The following is a 19,790-nucleotide window of genomic DNA, read 5'->3' as shown; positions in this document are numbered from 1 at the left end:
GTAAAAACCTGCTGATCAGTCCCCCAGGATACACTGAACTCATACCCAGCTCCATTTTATGAATTTTATTCCAAGATGACATGAACTATCTGTACATAAATAAAAACCAGAGGAAGTAGATTAGGCCAGGTGTACAACTACATAGGAGGAAGATAAGAGACTTATAACACAGGCTTAATTTTACACTTGTACTTTTTCCCCTTGCTGATTTGGCATTATTTCTAAGTGCTTGGTTCCTTATGTGTTTCTTCCCTCTAGCACTGCAAGACTCTCTGGACCTCTTGCCATGTCCAAGTCAATCTAGGAATCTTTTTTTCCTCCTCCACTATAGAATTCTGCCAAGATTTCACTCTCTGTCTCTATTTCTGACTCTTTGTTTTGGTCTTTATCTCTTTCTTTATCTCTCTGTGTGTATTTTTCTTTTTGTACCTTGGTCCATATGTATGTTTCTGTCACTGGGCCTGTCTCTTTGCTTCTGTATCTTTGACTCTTTCTGGGTGGCTCTCTTTTCTCTCTCTACTTCTCTTTCTTTTTGTTTCTCTCTTTCCCTCCCTCTATTCCTCCTTCTGCCCTCCCCAACCATATCTTTGAATGCTATCTACATCTGGTGCTAACCCCAGGGTATATAGGTATCCCTTTAAAGACCATGAGTGTCCCATGATGCAAAGACTGCCAGAAGCCCCTATCCTCTTAGAATATCTGTTTTTGTATCTTCTCTTCTTGTCATATTTGTAGATGACATAAAATTGGAAGGGAAAGCTAACATTTTGGCTGGCATTAAGAATAAAAAAAGATTCTGAATGGCTCTAATAGTGGAATATGTAATATTACTATGAATTAAATTCAAAAGTTTTTGACTGGGGTCTTTATAAAGGAAATTTGACCAGATAGTGAAGCTCAATGAGAGGGAACAAAAAAAAAGCAAAAAACAAAACTTTAGGTGATCTTAGATTTCATTAAGATATTCATAGGAGGTGCAGGGGTGGAGCCAAGATGGTGACAGGAGAAGAACCTCTCTTAGGTGTTCTCTCTCAAAATTCATAAAATAAGGACTCAACTAAATTTTCAAGAACCCACAGAGGGATCCTGTGAGGTAATTCTTCAGCCCAAGGTAGCCTGGAAAATAGTGGAAAGGCTCTGCTCCACAGGGTTAGAGGGGTGGCCGCCAGAGTAAAGGAACTTCAGCCTCCCAGAGTCAGCCCCAGGGTTCCTGGGAGCCTCAGGTCACAACAGTGGGGTTAGTTTTCTGACCTAAACCATGGGGAGCACCAAGCACAACTTGGAAGATGTGGGTGTGGGGAGGAACCTCTGCCAGAGTGAGCACAAAACACATACCTCAGGGCATTTAGCAAGCAAAATGGCCATGGTATCCCAAATCCAGGAAACAGAAGCAGGCAGAGCTGGTAAGCAGGAGCCCCCAGGCAACTGAGCTTTGAGTGCTCAGCTTACCAAAGTAAGGGGAGTGGAGAGAGACTTCCGAGATTTGTCCTCTGTCCCTGGAACAGAACTCTGGGGCTCTGACCACATTCAGATCCTGATCAAAGTCTAGGCCCCCCCATAGAACAACAAGCCCCCCTTATCTCAGCCTCATGGCAGAGGGGTATGCATATGGACATTCATAGACCAGGAGGGAAGACAGAGCCTCACACACTGAGATCCTTGGGGGGGGAGGGTGTCCCAATAATACTCAAAAGCTCAGACAGCACCCCAAGACCAGGCACGGGCTGGGAAAATGAGTGAACAGAGAAAAAAGAGGAACACCAGTGAGAAATACTCAGTCTGAATATGAGGAAGTGCAAGCTCCTGCATCTAAAGACTGCAAGAAAAACAGAAATTGGGCTCAGGCTATGACAGAGCTTGAAAAAGATTTTGAAAATCAAGTGAGGAAGACAGAAGAAAAATTGGGAAAAGAAATGAGAGAGATGCAAGAAAAACATGAAAAAGAAATCAGCAGCTTAGTCAAGGAGATCTAAAAATGTGCTAAAGAAAATAACATGTTGAAAGCCAGCATAGGTCAAATGGATAAAACAGTTCAAAAATTTATTGAGGAGAAGAATGCTTTATAAAGCAGAATCAGACAGATGGGAAAAGAGATAAGAAAACTCTCTGAGGAAAACAAATCCTTCAGAAGTAGAATGGAACTAAAGGAAGCTGCTGACTTTTAGAGAAGTCAAGACACAATACTTCAACACCAAAAGAATGAAAAATTAGAAGAAAATGTGAAACATCTCATTGGAAAAACAACTGATCTGGAAAACATATTCAGGAATGACAATTTAAAAATTATTGGGATATCTGACAGTCACGATCAGGAAAAGACCCTTAACATCATTTTTAAAGAATTCCTACAGGAAAATTGCCCAGATATCCTAGAAGCAGAGGTCAAAATAGAAATTGAGAGAATCCATTGATCTACCCTGGAAAGAAATTCAAAATAAACAATCTCCAGGAATATTATAGTCAAGTTCCAGAACTCCAAAGTCAAAGAGAAAATATTACAAGCAGCCAGAAGGACACAATTCAAATATCATGGAGCTGCAGTCAGGATCACACAGGACTTTGCAGCAACTACATTAAAGGCTCATAGGGCTTGGAATATAATATTCTGGAAGGCAAAAGAGTTTGGAATGCAATTGAGAATCAACTACCCAGGAAAACTGAATGTCCTCTTCCAGGGAAAAAGATGGACCTTCAATGACCCAGGAGAATTACAAATGTTCCTCTTAAAATGGCCAGAGCTGAACAGAAAGTTTGATCTTCAAATACAGGACTCAGGTGAAGCATAGAGAGTGGAGAAGAAGGGTAAAATATGAGGGACTTAATGATGATGAACTACATGTATTCTTGCATAGAAAAATGATACTGATAATGCTCATAAGAACCTTCTCATTTAACAGAGCAGGCAGAAGGAGCTTTTATAGATGAAGTACAGGTGAGAGCTGAATTTGAAGAGATAATATATTGTAAAAATGGAGTCAATGGCTAAAAAGGAATGTAATGGGAGTAAGAGAAAGGAGAGGTGGAATAGGCTAAGATGCTGCATATAGTAAGATTTTTTTATTACAATGAGCTATTGCAATGATATGGAAGGGGGGAAGGTGAGGGGTAATGAGGGAACCTTTGCTCTCATCAGAGGTGGCTCAGAGAGGAAACAGCATATATACTCAATGAGGTATAGACATCTAGAGTAAGAAGGAGAGAAGGAGGACAGAGGGAAGTGGGGGGGAATGTGAGTGATGGAGGAGAGGGTGGATCATGGAGGAGAGTGGTCAGATATAGCTCATTTTCTTTTTTACTTCTTGCAAGGGGCTGGGATTGGAAGGCCTGTCTAGGACCTCAGGGCCGGGTGGTTGCTGGGCCTTAGGGGTGGTATGTGGGCTTGGGGCCTCTTGGCCCCAGGGCCAGTGATCAGTCTGCTGTGCCACTCAGCTACCCTATAGCACATTTAAGAAGAGAGACAGAGTGAAAGAGAGAGAAAATATAGTATATGGTAGTGGGGAAGTACGAATGGAGGGAGTTGTGATCAGCAATGACGACAGTGGGAAAATATGGAAGTAGCTTTTGTGGTGGACTTATAATAAAGAACATGATCCACCTGCAACAGAGTTGGTGGTGTTGGAACTCAGTCTGAAGCACATTTATTGTTTATTATTATTATTATTTATTATTATTATTATTATTATTATTGGGGGGGTTGCAGTGCAAATGGGGTTGGGTGGCTTGCCCAGGGCTGCACAGCTGGGTGGTTGTTGGATATCTGAAGCTGGATTTGAGCCTGGGGACTCTGGACTCCAAAGCCGGTGATCTGTCCACTGCACCACCTAGCCACCCCTATTATTATTATTAATTTTTATTTTATTTTATTTTATTTTATTGGTTTTTGCCGGGCAATGGGGTTAGGGTGGCTTACCCAGGGTCACACAGCTGGACAGCTGGGTGATTGTTGGGTGTCTGGGGCTGGATTTGGGTTTGGCTGCTCCTGACTCTGGTGCTCTGTGTACTGAGCCACCTAGCTGTCCCTATTATTAGTATTTTTTAATTTTAATTTTAATGTTTTTCTTTACTTTATTGCTTATGAGGATCTATATTTTGGAGGAGGGGTATTATGTTTACTCTTAAACAAGAATATTTTAGTAATGTACAAATAACATCATTTATACAAAACATAAAAAAATAAATAAAATTTTTTTAAAAGATATTCATAGGAATGGAAAAATGATACCTCTGCTCTCCTCTTCCCTGGTCAGATCACATACAGAATGTAATTCATTTCTGGAGGATCTATTTTAATAAGAACATTGATAATCTAGAGAACATTCAGTAGAAAACAATCTAAAGGATGAAAGGTTTTAGCATGATGTAATATGCAGAATTATCAAAGGGACCATGTAGACTTGACCAGAGACTCTTGTTCAACTTGTTCTTAAAGAGGAAGGTTTTGGTTTGGTAGAAATAATAGTATCTTAACAATTTTTCTTGTTGTTCAGTCATTTCTGTTGTAACCAATTCTTTGTGACCCCATTTGGGATTTTCTTTGCAAAGATATTGTAATGCTTTGCTATTTCCTTTTCCAGTTCATTTTACAAATGAGGGCACTGAGGCAAACAGGGTGAAGTGACTTGGCCAGCATCACACAGTTAGGAAATAGTTGAGGCCAGATTTGAATTCAGGGTGAATCTTCCTGTCTCTGGATCAGCACACTGCTCACCTGGCAATTAAAGCTATTCAAAAATGGAATGCACTGTATGGGAAGATAATAAGTTCTCCTCATTGCAATTCAATTCAATACACAATTATTAAAGCATTAGATAGTTTTGTATAATATCAATACATTTTGTCTTTTCCTACTATAATCACTCAGATGTTCTCTGGTAAGAAGGGAAGGCCAGATTTTCCAGGAGGGCACTCTCATCCTTAATTCATTTTCCTTCTTGCGAAGTCATTTGCATCTTTCATTCTTTACCAAAGGATAATTGCTACTGGTGATCAAATAATAACATAAAATATTGAACTAAATGATCTCCAAGATCTCTTCAAGTCCTAACTCAACAAGTTAACAATGTATTAAACTCTTACTATGCATAGGACACTCAAAATCTCTATGGTTTTAATAAGTTCTAAATTATTAGATAATTTAAAAGAAACAAAAAGAATAAGAACCACCTAGTGATATTGGTTTTTAATAAGCAACTACTAAAGATAAAATAATCTTTACAGCATTTAAGAACCCCCCCCCCAAAATGAAGTTACAATGATGGGAATGGTAGACAATGTGATGATATTTTGAGAGATGTAAGGTCATATTTGGTAGATCTATTTGATAGGAAACTTTCTATTCTTGCTATTTATAAGGCCAGAAATTCTCCTCTAGGTTACAGTTTTTCAAACTGCACTCATTATTCTAATATTGAGACCTTCTGGGTCAATGATTTAAGTCTTTCAATAAGGGTTTCCTAAATGAGGTAAAATGAGGCTTTTGAGCTTACATTCTGAAAGGCTCAAATGAGGTTAGTGTCTTGCATTACTCCAAGTAACTTGCTTGATTCATCCAGTAACTATGGACCCTTGGGTTCAGGAAAGAAGCACAATTCTAAATACCTGAATTGTAAATAACAACTGTGTCAGCTTGATATATTTCTGGGACTCTTTCCCAAGTTTAGGCTTTAATGAACTGAGTCTTTATTCTTGCCTAGGAGCAACCTGCTGTCAACCACCCCTTGGGAAACTACTAGTAAAATCAAGAAATGTTCAACTCCAGGAAAAGGAAGAGTTCTTTAAGTGATCAAAGAAAAATGCTCTGATCTTTAGAAATAGAAGGAGTCATTTGTTAATCCTATTTTTGTTGGATATCAAATTGCCCTGTGGGTAAGGTTTGTGTACATACATATGTTGACATGAATGGCCTTTCTTTGGTAAAACTGTTAACATGTGGCTGCCTTAGGCCTTGGTGGCATATTTATTTATTGAGTTTTAAAAACTTTACCCACTGAGAAAATGGCCTCAAGGCATGAGGTCAGTAAAAACAGTGCTGACCAAAATAAGAAAACTACATTAATAAATGTTCAATTATCATTATTTATTGTATTCAGAAAGGTGAAAGGAAATTTAGAAAAATGAAATCCTAACCTTACAGATGAGGTAAGTAAGGCACAAAGAGGTTAATCAGTGTTTTAAAGATGTTAAAATTACTGGCGTCAAAAAAATGAACCCAAGTTTCCTGGCTCAGTTCTACTCACTTTAATCCATCATCAAAGCACCAAAGTGATTTTTTGTCAGTGGGTCCAACCATGTCATACTCTCCCAATCAATAAACTCTAGTGACTCTGTATAGTCTTCAACATCAAATACAATATGTATGGATACGTATATGTGACTGTCTCTATAGACATTTACATATACATAAATGGATACATATATCCATATGTGTTCATATGTCCATTTTCTCTGAGTATATCCCAACGAATACTTTTACCTCTTTTTGCATCCTTATGGCTTAGTACAGTGCCTGGAACAGAGTAGGTATTTAATAAACTTTTATTGACTGAGTGACTACCCATGACCCCTTATTCAGTGCCCTCCCTTGATGTGTCCTTGAGTCTTCACCTATAGAACCAAAGCCCTAGTTCTTTATACTTCTACAGACCAATGTTATAGGATTGTTCTCCCCCTATTCTCCCACTTCTAAATTGAATTTCAGTGCATACCAAAATTATGACTTCTGCTAGATATCCATCAAGACTTAATTTTGCAAAATGTATAATGAATAATTTCTCATTAAAGCCCAGAAGTGAAGAATATAATTAGTGGAAGGAGGAAGGAAGGAAACAAGTTATTTATTGTGCTTATTATATACCTAGTGATTAACAAATGTTATCTCATTTAATCCTCTTAACATCTTGGAAAAATACATTTATTATCCGCATTTTACAGTTGAAGAAAAAGACAGAAATGGAGTGACTTGACCAAAGCCACATTGTTATTGTCTGAGGTTTGATCTAAAAACTCAAGTCTTTCTGATTCCAGGTCCAACATTCTATCTGAAAATTTGCTCTATCTACATCTGTATAGACACACACACACATGTATGAATGAACATATGTATAGCGTAATTGGTACATATATACCTATTTTAATTGGTGAGTACATGCAGATGTGTATAGTTATTCTGGACATAAAAGGAAGCATATAGTATATATTTGCAAATATATACAAATTTGGATATTATATTCATATATATTACTTCTGTACATATCTACAGTGTATATATGTGTGTGTGTCTGTGTATACATTGTTTTGAGGAATTATAAGTACATAAATATTTTATTCTGTACATATATATACAGTGTTTTAGTACAGCTATACATGCTAGCATATGTATGAGTTGTGTATGTACATAGTATGTATGTAGAGTACATAGTATGTACATAGAGTATGTACACAGAGCTTTTGAAGAGGTACATATATTTATGTGTATATATAAATATATATTCTATAAATATACACAAAGTATATAGTACATCTATACATATGTATTTTGTATATATGCATATTTTTATATATAGTTTGGGGGATGTATAAATGCATATATATTTTTTCTGTACATATATGGGTATATATTTTTAAAATCTGTAAATATAAGACAGAGTAAATAGAAGGTTATCTGAAAGTGGAAGACATTAGATGCAGGAAAGGAGATAGGGTAGGGGGAGACTAGGATAGACTTCCTATAGAATATGATATGTGACCTGAGTTTTGAAGGAAGTCAGAGAAACTTAAAAGTAGAGATGAATAAAGAGAGCATTCCATGGTATATTAATCCAAGGATTAGTAACAAAGGTAAGGAGAAAGAAGATGGGTGATTTGTTAGAAGAGCTATAAGTCAGCTAGTATAACTGGACTGAAGTATAGGGAGGGGAGTAAATTATAAGACTAGAAAGATCTGAAGGGTCAGAGTAATGAAGACTATTAAATAGTATATGAAATTTTTAATACTGGAAATTATCAGATGACATTGGAACTCACTGTGCAAGAAGCTAAGATGCTTAGACCTACTCTTTAAAAAAATCACTTTGGTATTCAAGTAGATGATGGATTTATTGGAACAAGAAGAGTTGAGGAAAGAAGAACAGTTTTGAGAATTTTGCAACAGTCCAGGGGTGAGGGGATGAGGGTCTGATCTAGATTGGTGGTTATATGCATAGAGAAAAGGAAATATATATGTATGTATAAAAGTATACATACATTCATATTATAATGAAAGTAAAAATAGTTTATTTGGCAATGATTGGATATGTTGGTTGTGTGAGAATGAAAGGTGAAGGATGACCCCAAATTTTCTAAATTGAGTAACTAGATTGCAAAGAACTCAGTAACAATGTGGAAATTGAAAAAAAGGGGGAGAAATTGTAGGCAAAAGAGAATAAATGCTGTAGCTGATATGTCAATGTAACCTCAAGTTCAAGATGCCAAAAAGACAAAAAAAGGTAGTAAGGTTGTAGAAGACAAAGTAGGGAGGCAACTAGGTGGCACAGTAGATAAAGCACCGGCCCTGGAGTCAGGAGTACCTGGCTTCAAATCTGGTCTCAGACACTTAATAATTACCTAGCTGTGTGGCTTTGGGCAAGCCACTTAACCCCATTTGCCTTGCAAAAAACCTAAAAGGGAAAAAAAAACATAAAAAAAAGAGAAAGTAGGATTGGTTATATTGATCTTTGAATCACCTTGAATTAATTGGAACTAAGTAGACAATCAGCTGACATAAAATAGAGCATAAAATAAGAGAGCTCAGGATAGAATTTTTCTGGATACCTATGGTTAAGTAGGCATAACATTGGGTAAAGCAAGGAGCTTGGAGCAAAAGTAAAAAGTTTATCAGAATGTCTTCTTTACTTCAAAGTGTCCAAAACATAATGGAGTTAACACATTCTAACAAGGTCAAACTTGTAGAGGAGATGTTGAATCGTTTTGAATATCCAAATCACTATCAGCACCATTTTCTTTGTTTCTTGGATTCCCAATTATTTGGGATATGGTCATGACAATTTATCGTTAAATCTACTTAGTCTCTGATTCTTTGGAGACACTATAAGTTCTTCAGGTGAATCCAATAAAGATAAAGCAAATGTAGTAGAGTTAAAATAAACATTCAAAACACTTGCTTGGTTCTTTTTAAAAAATTTTTTTCATCCATATGCACATTATATTTTTGAGTTACATAATTTCCTTTCCCCCTCCTTTCCCACCCCCTTCCCTCAGCAGCAAACAGTCAGGTTAGTATTGTGCATACATCTTTTTGATAAACATGTTTACAGATTAGTCATTTTCAGTATGAGGAATTAGGATTAAGGGAAAGAGGTGCATGCAATAATTTTTATATAGTACTCATCAGATTCTGAAGAATTTTTTTGTTTTGTTTTTGTTTTGTTATTCTTCCTCTGCATGGGGATAACATTGTCCATAGTTGGTCTAGTATGGTTGTCTTAGCTCTCTGAACTGCTGAGAGGAGCTGCTTTCATCAAGGTTGATCATCTCACAATGTTGTTGTTAATATGTACGTTGTTCTCTTGTTTCTGCTCCTTTCATTCAGCATCAGATGGTGTAAGTCATTCCATGCTTCTCTACAGTCAACCATTTATGATCTCTTATAGAATAATAATATTCCATAGTATTGATGTATCATAATTTGTTTAGCTATTCCCCAATTGATGGGCATTCCCTCTATTTCCAATTATTATTTGGTGCTACAAAAAGAACTGCTATGAATATTTTGGAATATGTAGAGCTTTTCCCATTTTTTATAATTTCTTCTGGATATAACCCTAGAATTTGAATTGTTGGGTCAAAAGGTATGAAAAGTTTTATTGCTCTTTTGGCATAGTTCATATTGCTTTCCAGAATGGTTGGATCCATTTGCAGCTCCATCAACAATGCAGCAATATCCCAATCCTCCCACAACCTATCCAATATTGATCATTTTCCCTTTTTCTCATTTTGACTAATCTGATATGTGTAAGGTGATACCTCATTATTGTTTTAATTTGTATTTCTCTAATCAGATTTGGAGCATTTTTTCATATGATTTTATATAGCTTTAATGTCTTCATTTCAAAACTGTCTGTCATATCCTTTGACCATTTCTCAATTGGGGAATGATTTGTAACCTTATAAATTTGTTGCATACCTCTATATATTTTAGAAATGGGTCCTCTAGAACTCCTATTTGTGATTGTTTTCTAGCTTTCTGCTTTCCTTTTAATTTTGGCAGCATTGATTTTACTAGTGCTAAACCTTTTTAATTTAATATAGTCAAAATCATTCAGTTTGCATTTTATAATGTACTCTAATTCTTGTTTGGTCATAAATTTCTCCCTATTCCATAGATCTGATAGATAGAATATTTCTTGGTCTATTAATTTATCCATGGTGTTGCCCTTTATGTCTAAATCCTGTACACATTTTGACCTTATTTTGGTATAGGGTGTGAGATGTGGATTTATGCTTAGTTTTTTCCATACTATTTTCCAGTTTTCCCAACAATTTTTGTCAAATAGTGAGCTCTTATCCCAGAAGCTGATGTCTTTGTTTTTGTGAAATAGCAGATTGCTATAGTCATTTACTATTGCTTTTTTTTAACCTATCCTAATCCACTGATCCATTACTCTATTTCCTAACCAGTACAGGCAATTTTGATGACTGCCATTTTATAGTTATAGTTTTAGATCTGTTAGAGTTAGACCACCTTCCTTTATATTTTTTTTTATCAGTTCCCTTGCTATTCTTGCCCTTTTGTTGCTCCAGATGTATTTGTTACTATTTTTTTCTAGCTCAGTAAAGTAGTTATTTGGTAGCACCTTCTTGGTTCTAAATGCTACTTTGGTTATTACTTGACTTTATGATTTTAGGCAGGTCACAATTTCCCTGGATTTCAGTTTCCTAATTCTTTCTTTCAGTATCTCATTGCTTCAACAAATGAAATCAGGGAACTACTCATGCTATTTAAAAAATTGCAATTTGAAAAAAATTACCTGGCCCTGAAATTCCACTAGTATGGGGAACTCTCAATCAGAAACTTTCTCTATAAATGGAAATGATTGTCTCTTTAATTTGTTCTTAATCAGTTGGCTTAGGTACTGAGAAGTTAAGAGACTGTCACAATTCACAGTTAATTTGTATCATAAGTAGAACAGTCAATTTGTATCATAAGTCACCTCATATAATACCACACTACAACTTGATCTTAACATCACATGAATGTGTATACATACATTTCTGTGTATCTATTGTGTGCAAACATGTTTGTGTTTATACATGCATATAGAGGCAATTAGGCAATGCAGTGGGTGGACTGCTAGGTCTGGAGTCAGGAAGACATGAATTTAAATCTAGGCAAAGACACTAGCTGGATGATCCAGGACATGAGATTCAATCCTATTTGCCTCCGTTTCATCATCTGTAGAATAAATTGGAGGAGTAAACCACTTCAGTATCTTTGCCAAGAAAACCTCAAATGGAATCATGAAAAATCAGGCATGACTGAAACAAGTGAACAAAAACAACAACACACACATATACATATATATATATATATATATATATATATGTATATGTGTGTATGTGTATGTTCTAAACATACTTTATACCATTTGTTATTTACAATATGCACATGTATATGATCTGTGTAAACATGCTGTTAGATACTTTATATGCACTTGTATATATTATCTATAGTATATTGTATATAGAATATACTATATATGTGTTATTTATAATATATATGAGAATGAAAAACAAGGTCCCAAATTTTAACAATTTTACTCAAGATTAATCCATTTTATATCTTTCTGAAAGTGGGGATGGTCTCCTGTCTTCCCCCTTTCATCAAGCAACTTTCATCCCAACTCATTTTTCCTCTCCTGGAGTCTACTTTCCTTTCTCAGGAGAACAGACTAATTGAGGAGCATAAAGGGCAAGGTATTGGAAAGTAGTTTCAACACTACCACAAATAAGAATTCCCACCCTCTTGTCTATCCCCCTATTTGACAATTGGGAGACTTGCCCCAGTTGTGACTGAACTCTGGAGGATGATTTCCTAACAAAAGAGTTTCTCTGTGTTCTTCCTTAGTGTTCCGGGATGTCCATGTGATGATCTTCATAGGGTTTGGCTTCCTTATGACCTTCCTGAAGAAATATGGTTTCAGCAGTGTGGGCATCAACCTATTGATTGCTGCCCTGGGCCTGCAGTGGGGCACCCTCATTCAGGGGTTATTACACCACCGCAAGAAATTTTACATTGGCATCAAAAGGTAATTATCACTCTGCCATTTTATGATGTTAAAAAGTATACTTTGCATGGGATACTTCAAAGAATACCAGAGTAAGTAGAAGTCTACTTGTGTTCTAAAGCTAGTTCTAAAGTTGGTTTGGACATTGTAGGTTATTAGGAAAGACAATTAACCTTTTTAGGACCTCAGTTTCTGCATTAGGAGTGGGGGAGATAGTGAGACTATCCCCATTATTAGTGCCTTCCTTAGAACTTATTTTCTATTCCTTTTGTAAACTTCTTATAGACTTTTCTGTATGCTTGTTGTATCATCTCAGTAATCCTAAGCCACTTAGGGCAGAAACTGCCTTGGTTTTTGTCTTTGCTGCCCTAAAGTCTAGCACAGTGCTTAAAACAAAGAAAAAATGGGTGCCTGGTGAATTGTATTGAATTATTTCTAAGGTCTCTCCCAGCTCTGGAATTCTATGAGCCTGTGATGTTAGATTATGATTGATTTGTATATTGTTTAGTCTCTGAATTATTTTATGTTCTTCACCAAGCTGAAAAGATCATTAGAAATCTTTTCATCAACAGGTTAAATGTGATTAAACATGTGCAAACTATATCAGATTATTCACTGCCATGGGAAAGAGGAGAAAAAGGAGGGTAGTAGAAAAATATGGAACTCAAAAGTTTTACTTTTTGCCTGTAATTGGAAAAATTCTAATTTAAATTTTAAAAAAGAAATCTTTTCATCCAACCTTCATAAAATCATGACAGTTATCTCCTAGTTCAACATTCTTTATATTAAAAGTCATTGTTTTCTAGCAATAAAGGACATTTGTTTGGTTCTGATGGGCAGATGCAGTCTTACATGTAAACAAATTCAGGGATGTAATTTTAAAGGTAACAAAATGTATTAATAATAATTTAATAATATGCCCCAAACTCTATAACAGTATATGAAATTATCATATTAGATTCCCTTTGATTTTAAATACTGAAATCTCCAGTTAAATGCAAATATGGCATCTTACTGGCTTCTAAACTAGATCTTTATTTACCATTAATAAATTCTTTTATGAGATTAATAGGAACTAGATGGAGACTCTGTGGGAGGAGAACACAAAAGAGAGTGGAAGGTAGGAAAGTATACTAGATTGGAAATAAATTGTTCCAGTTCTAGTTGTTATGCTTCTGCCACTTACATATTGTGTGGTTCTAAAAAACCTATGAAACTGTGAGTTTTGTAGTATCCTAGGTTTAGAGATGGAAGGAAACTTAGAGATCATTTGATCTAACTCCTTCATTTTATAGATGAGGGAACTAAGGCCCAGAAACATGATGTTATTTGTCTAGGATCATACCAAGCTAATATTACTTTCACTGCTAATCTGGTATTTTTTCTACTGCTTCCTCAAACTGAAGCTTCCTCAGTTGTAAAATGAGGGGTTAAATTAGATATTTATTTTTAGATACCTTCCATTTCAAATGTTTGATGAAATTAGATATATTTTGTGTTTTATTGGAGCATCAGGAAATATAAAACTTGGGGAGATCTGAGAGAGTTATTCTGAGTGAGTTCCAGATGAGAGATGAGTATTGAGGAGAATTCCATTATATTCCTTCCCTATTTAAATTTTCTTTTTTTCTTTCTTTTTCTTCCTCCCCCCCCTTTGTTTGTTTTTTTTGTTCATTTATTATTCATTTGTTCCACAGCATAATAAATGCAGACTTCAGTACAGCCACAGTTTTGATTTCTTTTGGAGCTGTCCTTGGGAAAACAAGTCCAGTCCAGATGCTAATCATGGTGATTTTAGAAATCGCTGTCTTTGGTGTCAATGAATATCTTGTTGGTGAGATACTGAAGGTGAGTCTGGAAAGGTGTCATATAAAAAGGGAATTCATACAATCTCAATTAGAAGGAGGTCATGGGTCATGAACTGAATAGAAATTCTCTCTACACTTTCACTGTTAATGGGTAATCCAGACTTTTTTTTTAAGACTGCCAAGTAAGCAAGACTCCATTATTTCCCAAAGTAGCCTACACCATTTTTAGATAGTTCTAATTATGATAGTCTTCTTTACATTGCCTCTTTATAACTTTCAACCATTTCTCCTAGTTCTGGTCTTTGGGGCCAAACTGGGCAAGTTTTCTATTCAAGGAAACTTAGATCTCTTTGTCAGTAGATCACTAGTAGTTGGAGCATTTTAAATATAAAGATTGCTTTCCTCCTTGCAGGCCACTGATATTGGGGCATCAATGACAATTCATGCTTTTGGAGCTTATTTTGGTTTGGCAGTAGCAGGTGTCTTATATCGTCCAGGTCTCAGGAGAAGAAGGAATGACAATGAAGAGTCTATGTACCACTCAGATTTGTTTGCTATGATTGGTAGGTTGACAACAATTATGCCCAGTTCTACCTTGCATCAGGGAAAGAAGTCTATGATGTCCAGAGTCAATTTTTAATGTGATAGTACTTTTTAAAAAATGCAATTCATATTGCTCTAATTCAGAGATTCTTAACCTGGGGTCAATAAACTTATTTAGAAATATTTATTTGTGCATGCCTATTTTAATATAAGTGTTTTTAGTTTGTAACACTTTTATTTTATGTATTTAAAAATACATAGTTCTCAGAAGGAATTCATAGATTTTTTTCTACACTGCATTAGGAATTCATGTCACACAAAAAAAAAGTTAAGAAGACTTACATAGATGAATAAAACTAGTCTTTTCCATGCAATTATAATTATGTAACTCATCAATTATAAACATTGTATTCATTCATCCATTCAACAAAAATATATTAAATACCAGAATAGTGTAAAGAACATCAGATATTAATCTCAGAGATCTTAAACATAAATTCTAGCTCTGGTTCTTACTATATAGATTATCTTAAATCAAGTCACCATGCCTTTTGTGCCTCAGTTTCCTTAATTGTAAAATGAAAAGTTTAGATCAGGTGACCTCTGAGGTCCACTACAACTTCAGATATATGAACCTATGAGCCTTAGAGGGAGTTGAGAGAGGCAACACAGTGTAATGAAAAACATACTAACCTCAGACTCTCAAGATCTTGATTCAAATGCTGGTTCTGACATTAACCAGTTATGTGATCATGAAAAGTCACACCTTCCATGACCCTCATCTTCCTCATCAAAAAAATTAGAAAATTTATCTAGAATTATACGGGTGCTATATAATCCTTAACAACCTCTTTCAACTCTAGTATCTATTTTGCTAAAATCCAATTTAAGTATAATGTGTAGAAATAGGTACTAAGAGAGATATAAGGATAGATTGTTTTTAAAACCCAGCTTCCAAGGATTTTACAATAGGGGAGATATAACTTCTTGAATAAATATTATACTTCTTGGGATATGAGTGCATTAAAAAGAGAACAAGTGTATCCTATATAACACTACCTCAACAGTTGCCATTTCAAAACATTTCAAAAAATTCACACATTAATCAACATTGTTATGGATAGAACCTGCCATCAAGACACCTTACCTCTCAGTGTCCTTAAGTAGATAAGATGATTTCAAAGACATTTCTCATCTACATTGCTTGAAAAAAATGTCCTCACCCAAGTTCCCTACATCAGTGAAATCATAGATCCAAGATCTACCCATCATTCCCAATACCACCCCCCAAAAAAATAAGCCCACAGGAATCAAAGAATGGTAGATAATTTCTTAAAACCAGACATCTACCCAACTGTTCCAAGTCAAGGTCTCAGTCAATTCATCAGAGAATTTTCTCCTCTCCATTCAAGAATCATCTTGTCTCACTCCAGCTAGGTGTGCACTGGAGCCTACTTGAGTAGGCTGAACTTTCCCTATACCTTGCCCCTTGCTAAGGAATTTTCTTTCACATTACTATGAAACTACCTGCATGAATTAGTGTCATTTCACAGTAAGACTATACTTTAAAGTTGACAATATTTGGCATGAGAAGCATGTGATAAGATGTGAGATCAGTTTCAGTCAGGATGATTATAGAATCTTACATCTGAAACAGAGGAACTTTGAGACTATCTAGTCCTATCCCCTTAATTCACACCTAAAAAAAAACTATAGCCTAAACTGTTCATAGAAAGAGTCAGTACATGAGTAGATGTTCTCAGGGCTCTGTCTCTAGTGCCAGGATACCTCCCTGGAAGGGAGGCTTTAGGGGAAAAGTCTCACTGAAGGGCACACTGCAATCTGAAGGTACTCTAAGGCAGGAGTGTTTAGTTTTTTGTGTGTCATGGACCCCTCTGGAAATTTGGCAAAGCCTCTAGATACCATCTCAGAATGATATTTTTATTATAACAAAATATCTAGGATTAGAAAGGAAAACATATTGAAATATGGCTATCGAATATAAATTTATATATCATATATAAGGCATTTACCTATCTGTCTATCTATATTCAAACTTTCTTTTTCTTTCTTTCTTTCTTTCTTTCTTTCTTTCTTTCTTTCTTTCTTTCTTTCTTTCTATTTATTCTCCACAGACTCCAGGTAAAGAGCCATGGCCAAGAGAGTCAGGAAGTCCTGGGCTCAATTACCACATATTTAGAGCTGAAAGAAGCCTTATATGTCATTGAGTTCAAATCCTCCATTTTACAAATAAGTAAACTGAGGCTGATCGCTATTAAGTGACCTGTCAAGGTTCACACAGTTAATAAATGTTTGAGGCAGCATTTAAACCCATATGTGGAATATGTGACTTTGGGCTAGTTTACTAACTTTTTGTCACCAAGGCAACCACTTGAAAACTATACATAGAAGAATAAATATCTATGAGTACTAATTTTTCCCTTGGAGATTACATTACATCACATTACATTAAAATTACCATGCTAGATTTAAAAAAACAACAACAAAACAGTAGAGGAGACATCATTATACACAAGGAAAATATGGAGAGTCATAAAAGGTAACATTTTACACTGAAAGGGGTTCTGCCTTGAAAGTCAGATGCCCTCATTCAAATTCTTTTCTCTGATGTTTAACATCTGTGTGCCCTTGGATTAATCACTTATTCTATGTGAGCTGGAGTTTACTCATCTATAAAATGACAGATTTGGACCAGAGACTTCATGAGATCCCATCTAGCTCTACATTCTATCATGTTTTCCATTGTGGCATGGAATTGACTATAGGTTCTCAAAGGTCACACCAATGGATTATAAGTTATGTATGGACATACTATGTCAGGAAGGTTTCAAATATCTAGTAATGGATATTTCAGAGGACCAGTCTAACTAAAGTTGATGAGTGTTATAGCTTTTTCAAAAATGACCTACCAAATTCAGATCCTTCTTGGTAGAAAGAGCAAACAGGGACCCCTGAAATATTAAAGTATTTTTTTTAAACATAATACTTGATTTTCTTGATTTGCAAACAGGCACACTTTTCCTTTGGATATTTTGGCCCAGTTTCAATTCTGCAATTGCTGAAGCCGGAGACCATCAGTATAGGGCAATTGTGAATACATATTTCTCATTAGCTGCCTGTGTGCTCACTGCTTTTGCATTCTCCTGCTTCGTGGAACACCATGGAAAACTTGATATGGTGAGCATAAGAATAGGCAAAGGAGCAATGTAGGCTGACACAGAACAGATTCTACTTGCTCCACTGGTTAAACTCCCCTCTAAGAGACTCTGGGAGACATTTCTCCATGCTTCTTTCTTCTAGCACTAACCAGGTTGGATGGAAGTAGGGAAGGGAAAGAGATATAATCATCTCAGGCAGGAATACAGCATAGACAATTCAATGATATATGATTTTTTCAAAAGCAACTTACATTTTTTTCAAGGCCTTAATTTCTTTAGAACATCATATTATATTATAATTATCCTAGACTATTATTTTGCAATATCCTAGACTACAAAGCCCATATTACTCTGGTGATTTTCTAGTCAGTCAGGATTGAAAAAAATATCAGAACTTCTCTCCATTCTTCCCTACCTATTCCCATTGGGCCTTCTCAAGGTTTCCCAACTACTATTATTGCTCTAAGCCCCTGTGATTGCCTTAGTCAGTCACCAACATGAACTATTGTGAAAATCAGATGTCAGTAGGAATATAGGAATCCCTTGGAAAGAAATCTCTTTATAAATATAAAATCATAAAAATATATAGACCAAAGCTCCCTCTATTGGACATAAAAACACATTGGGCAGCTGGGTAGCCTAGAGAATAGAATACTGAACTTGGAGTAAGACTGCTATTGGCTATGTGACTGTGGGTAAGACATTTAACTTTTCTGTTTTAGTTTCTTCACCAGTAAAATGAGACAGCTGGATTCAAAGACCATTAACATTCCTTCCAGATTTAAAGCTATGACACTATTACACTTGAGAGCAAATCTTATTTCAATTTTTTTCTTTGTATCCCTAGTATCTACTCTTATGTTTGCACATAGTAGGTTCTTGCTAATTTATTGTGTCAGAAGAAAAAGTAGTATATGCCATACCCTCTGAAAGAAACTGTTTTTTTTTCTTCAGCAGAATATCATCTCACTGTCTTTCTTTATTCCACATAGGTTCACATTCAAAATGCAACCCTTGCAGGAGGAGTAGCTGTAGGCACGTGTGCAGACTTGGCAATCCAGCCCTGTGGTGCCATGCTAATTGGTAGTATTGCTGGAATTGTTTCTGTCCTTGGGTTCAAATTTCTGACAGTAAGTATTAAGAAAAGTGGATCTCAAACTTTGCTTCTCTCATCAGCAACATTAAAAAGTAGGAAAAAGTTTTTGTTTTTTTAAGTTTCCTTGTGGATTCCTTTCCCCACTAGGTATTGCACTCTGGATTCATTGGGTTCCAGATATTTATGGGGTAACTAAGTTTCAAGAAAGCTTTGTAGTACCAAATAGGAAGCCGTACCAGAATCATAACTAGGAAGGGGCAAATAGGGCTTTGTCCCAGCACATAAAAATTTAGAAAGCACAAAGTATATCAATTCTCCCAATTCAACCAAAACTGAATTATTTAGTTCTGTTTTTTCCACATGAGTTATAAATTGATTTGAGGACAACTTTGAACTGCTTGCAAGGCTCCTGCCCCTAGGTATTCAAATTGTTACTTATGGCTGTAATTTGCAAACTTCCCTTCTATAGATAATATGTGTTGAAACTATAAAACTTCTTAACTATTCTTTTTTTCATTTTAGCCATTTTTTGCTACCAAACTGAGGATTCATGATACATGTGGTGTTCATAATTTGCATGGCTTACCTGGAGTCATTGGGGGGATTGCAAGTATTGCAGCAGTAGCCTTGGGAGTCACTGATGAGTAAGTAAAGGAAACAATTGGTCTTTGTTTTCATGAAACCAATTTTGAATTAACCCCAAGGTAGGGAACTTTCAATTGTCTTCAGGATAGTGATAGAGAAGTCTTGCAATATATAGTGATAGTTGGACCTTGTAGCTTAGCAATGGTGAGCATTGCTAGTACACATTATATCAAGAAAAGGTTTAAAAATTCACAACAGTGTCTGGAGTTGCTTTACTTGGTTTGTTGATCACATTACC

General features: G+C 35.7%; 1 protein-coding gene across 1 annotated transcript in view; it reads left to right on the top strand.

Annotated features, from left to right (window-relative positions):
• Positions 1–19,790, top strand: part of RHAG (Rh associated glycoprotein) — a 36,837-nt gene that overhangs the window by 11,653 nt on the left and 5,394 nt on the right. Inside the window, exons 2-7 of the mRNA XM_074237168.1 lie at positions 12,122–12,302; positions 13,979–14,129; positions 14,502–14,652; positions 17,664–17,830; positions 18,804–18,941; positions 19,430–19,551. Coding sequence (XP_074093269.1) covers positions 12,122–12,302; positions 13,979–14,129; positions 14,502–14,652; positions 17,664–17,830; positions 18,804–18,941; positions 19,430–19,551 — 910 coding nt within the window. The remainder of the gene's footprint in view (positions 1–12,121; positions 12,303–13,978; positions 14,130–14,501; positions 14,653–17,663; positions 17,831–18,803; positions 18,942–19,429; positions 19,552–19,790) is intronic.

This window comes from Macrotis lagotis, chromosome 5 (genome assembly GCF_037893015.1).
Source record: "Macrotis lagotis isolate mMagLag1 chromosome 5, bilby.v1.9.chrom.fasta, whole genome shotgun sequence".
In the NCBI taxonomy this organism is placed as follows: Eukaryota; Metazoa; Chordata; class Mammalia; order Peramelemorphia; family Peramelidae; genus Macrotis; species Macrotis lagotis.
This window is presented reverse-complemented; position numbering and strand designations above follow the sequence as displayed.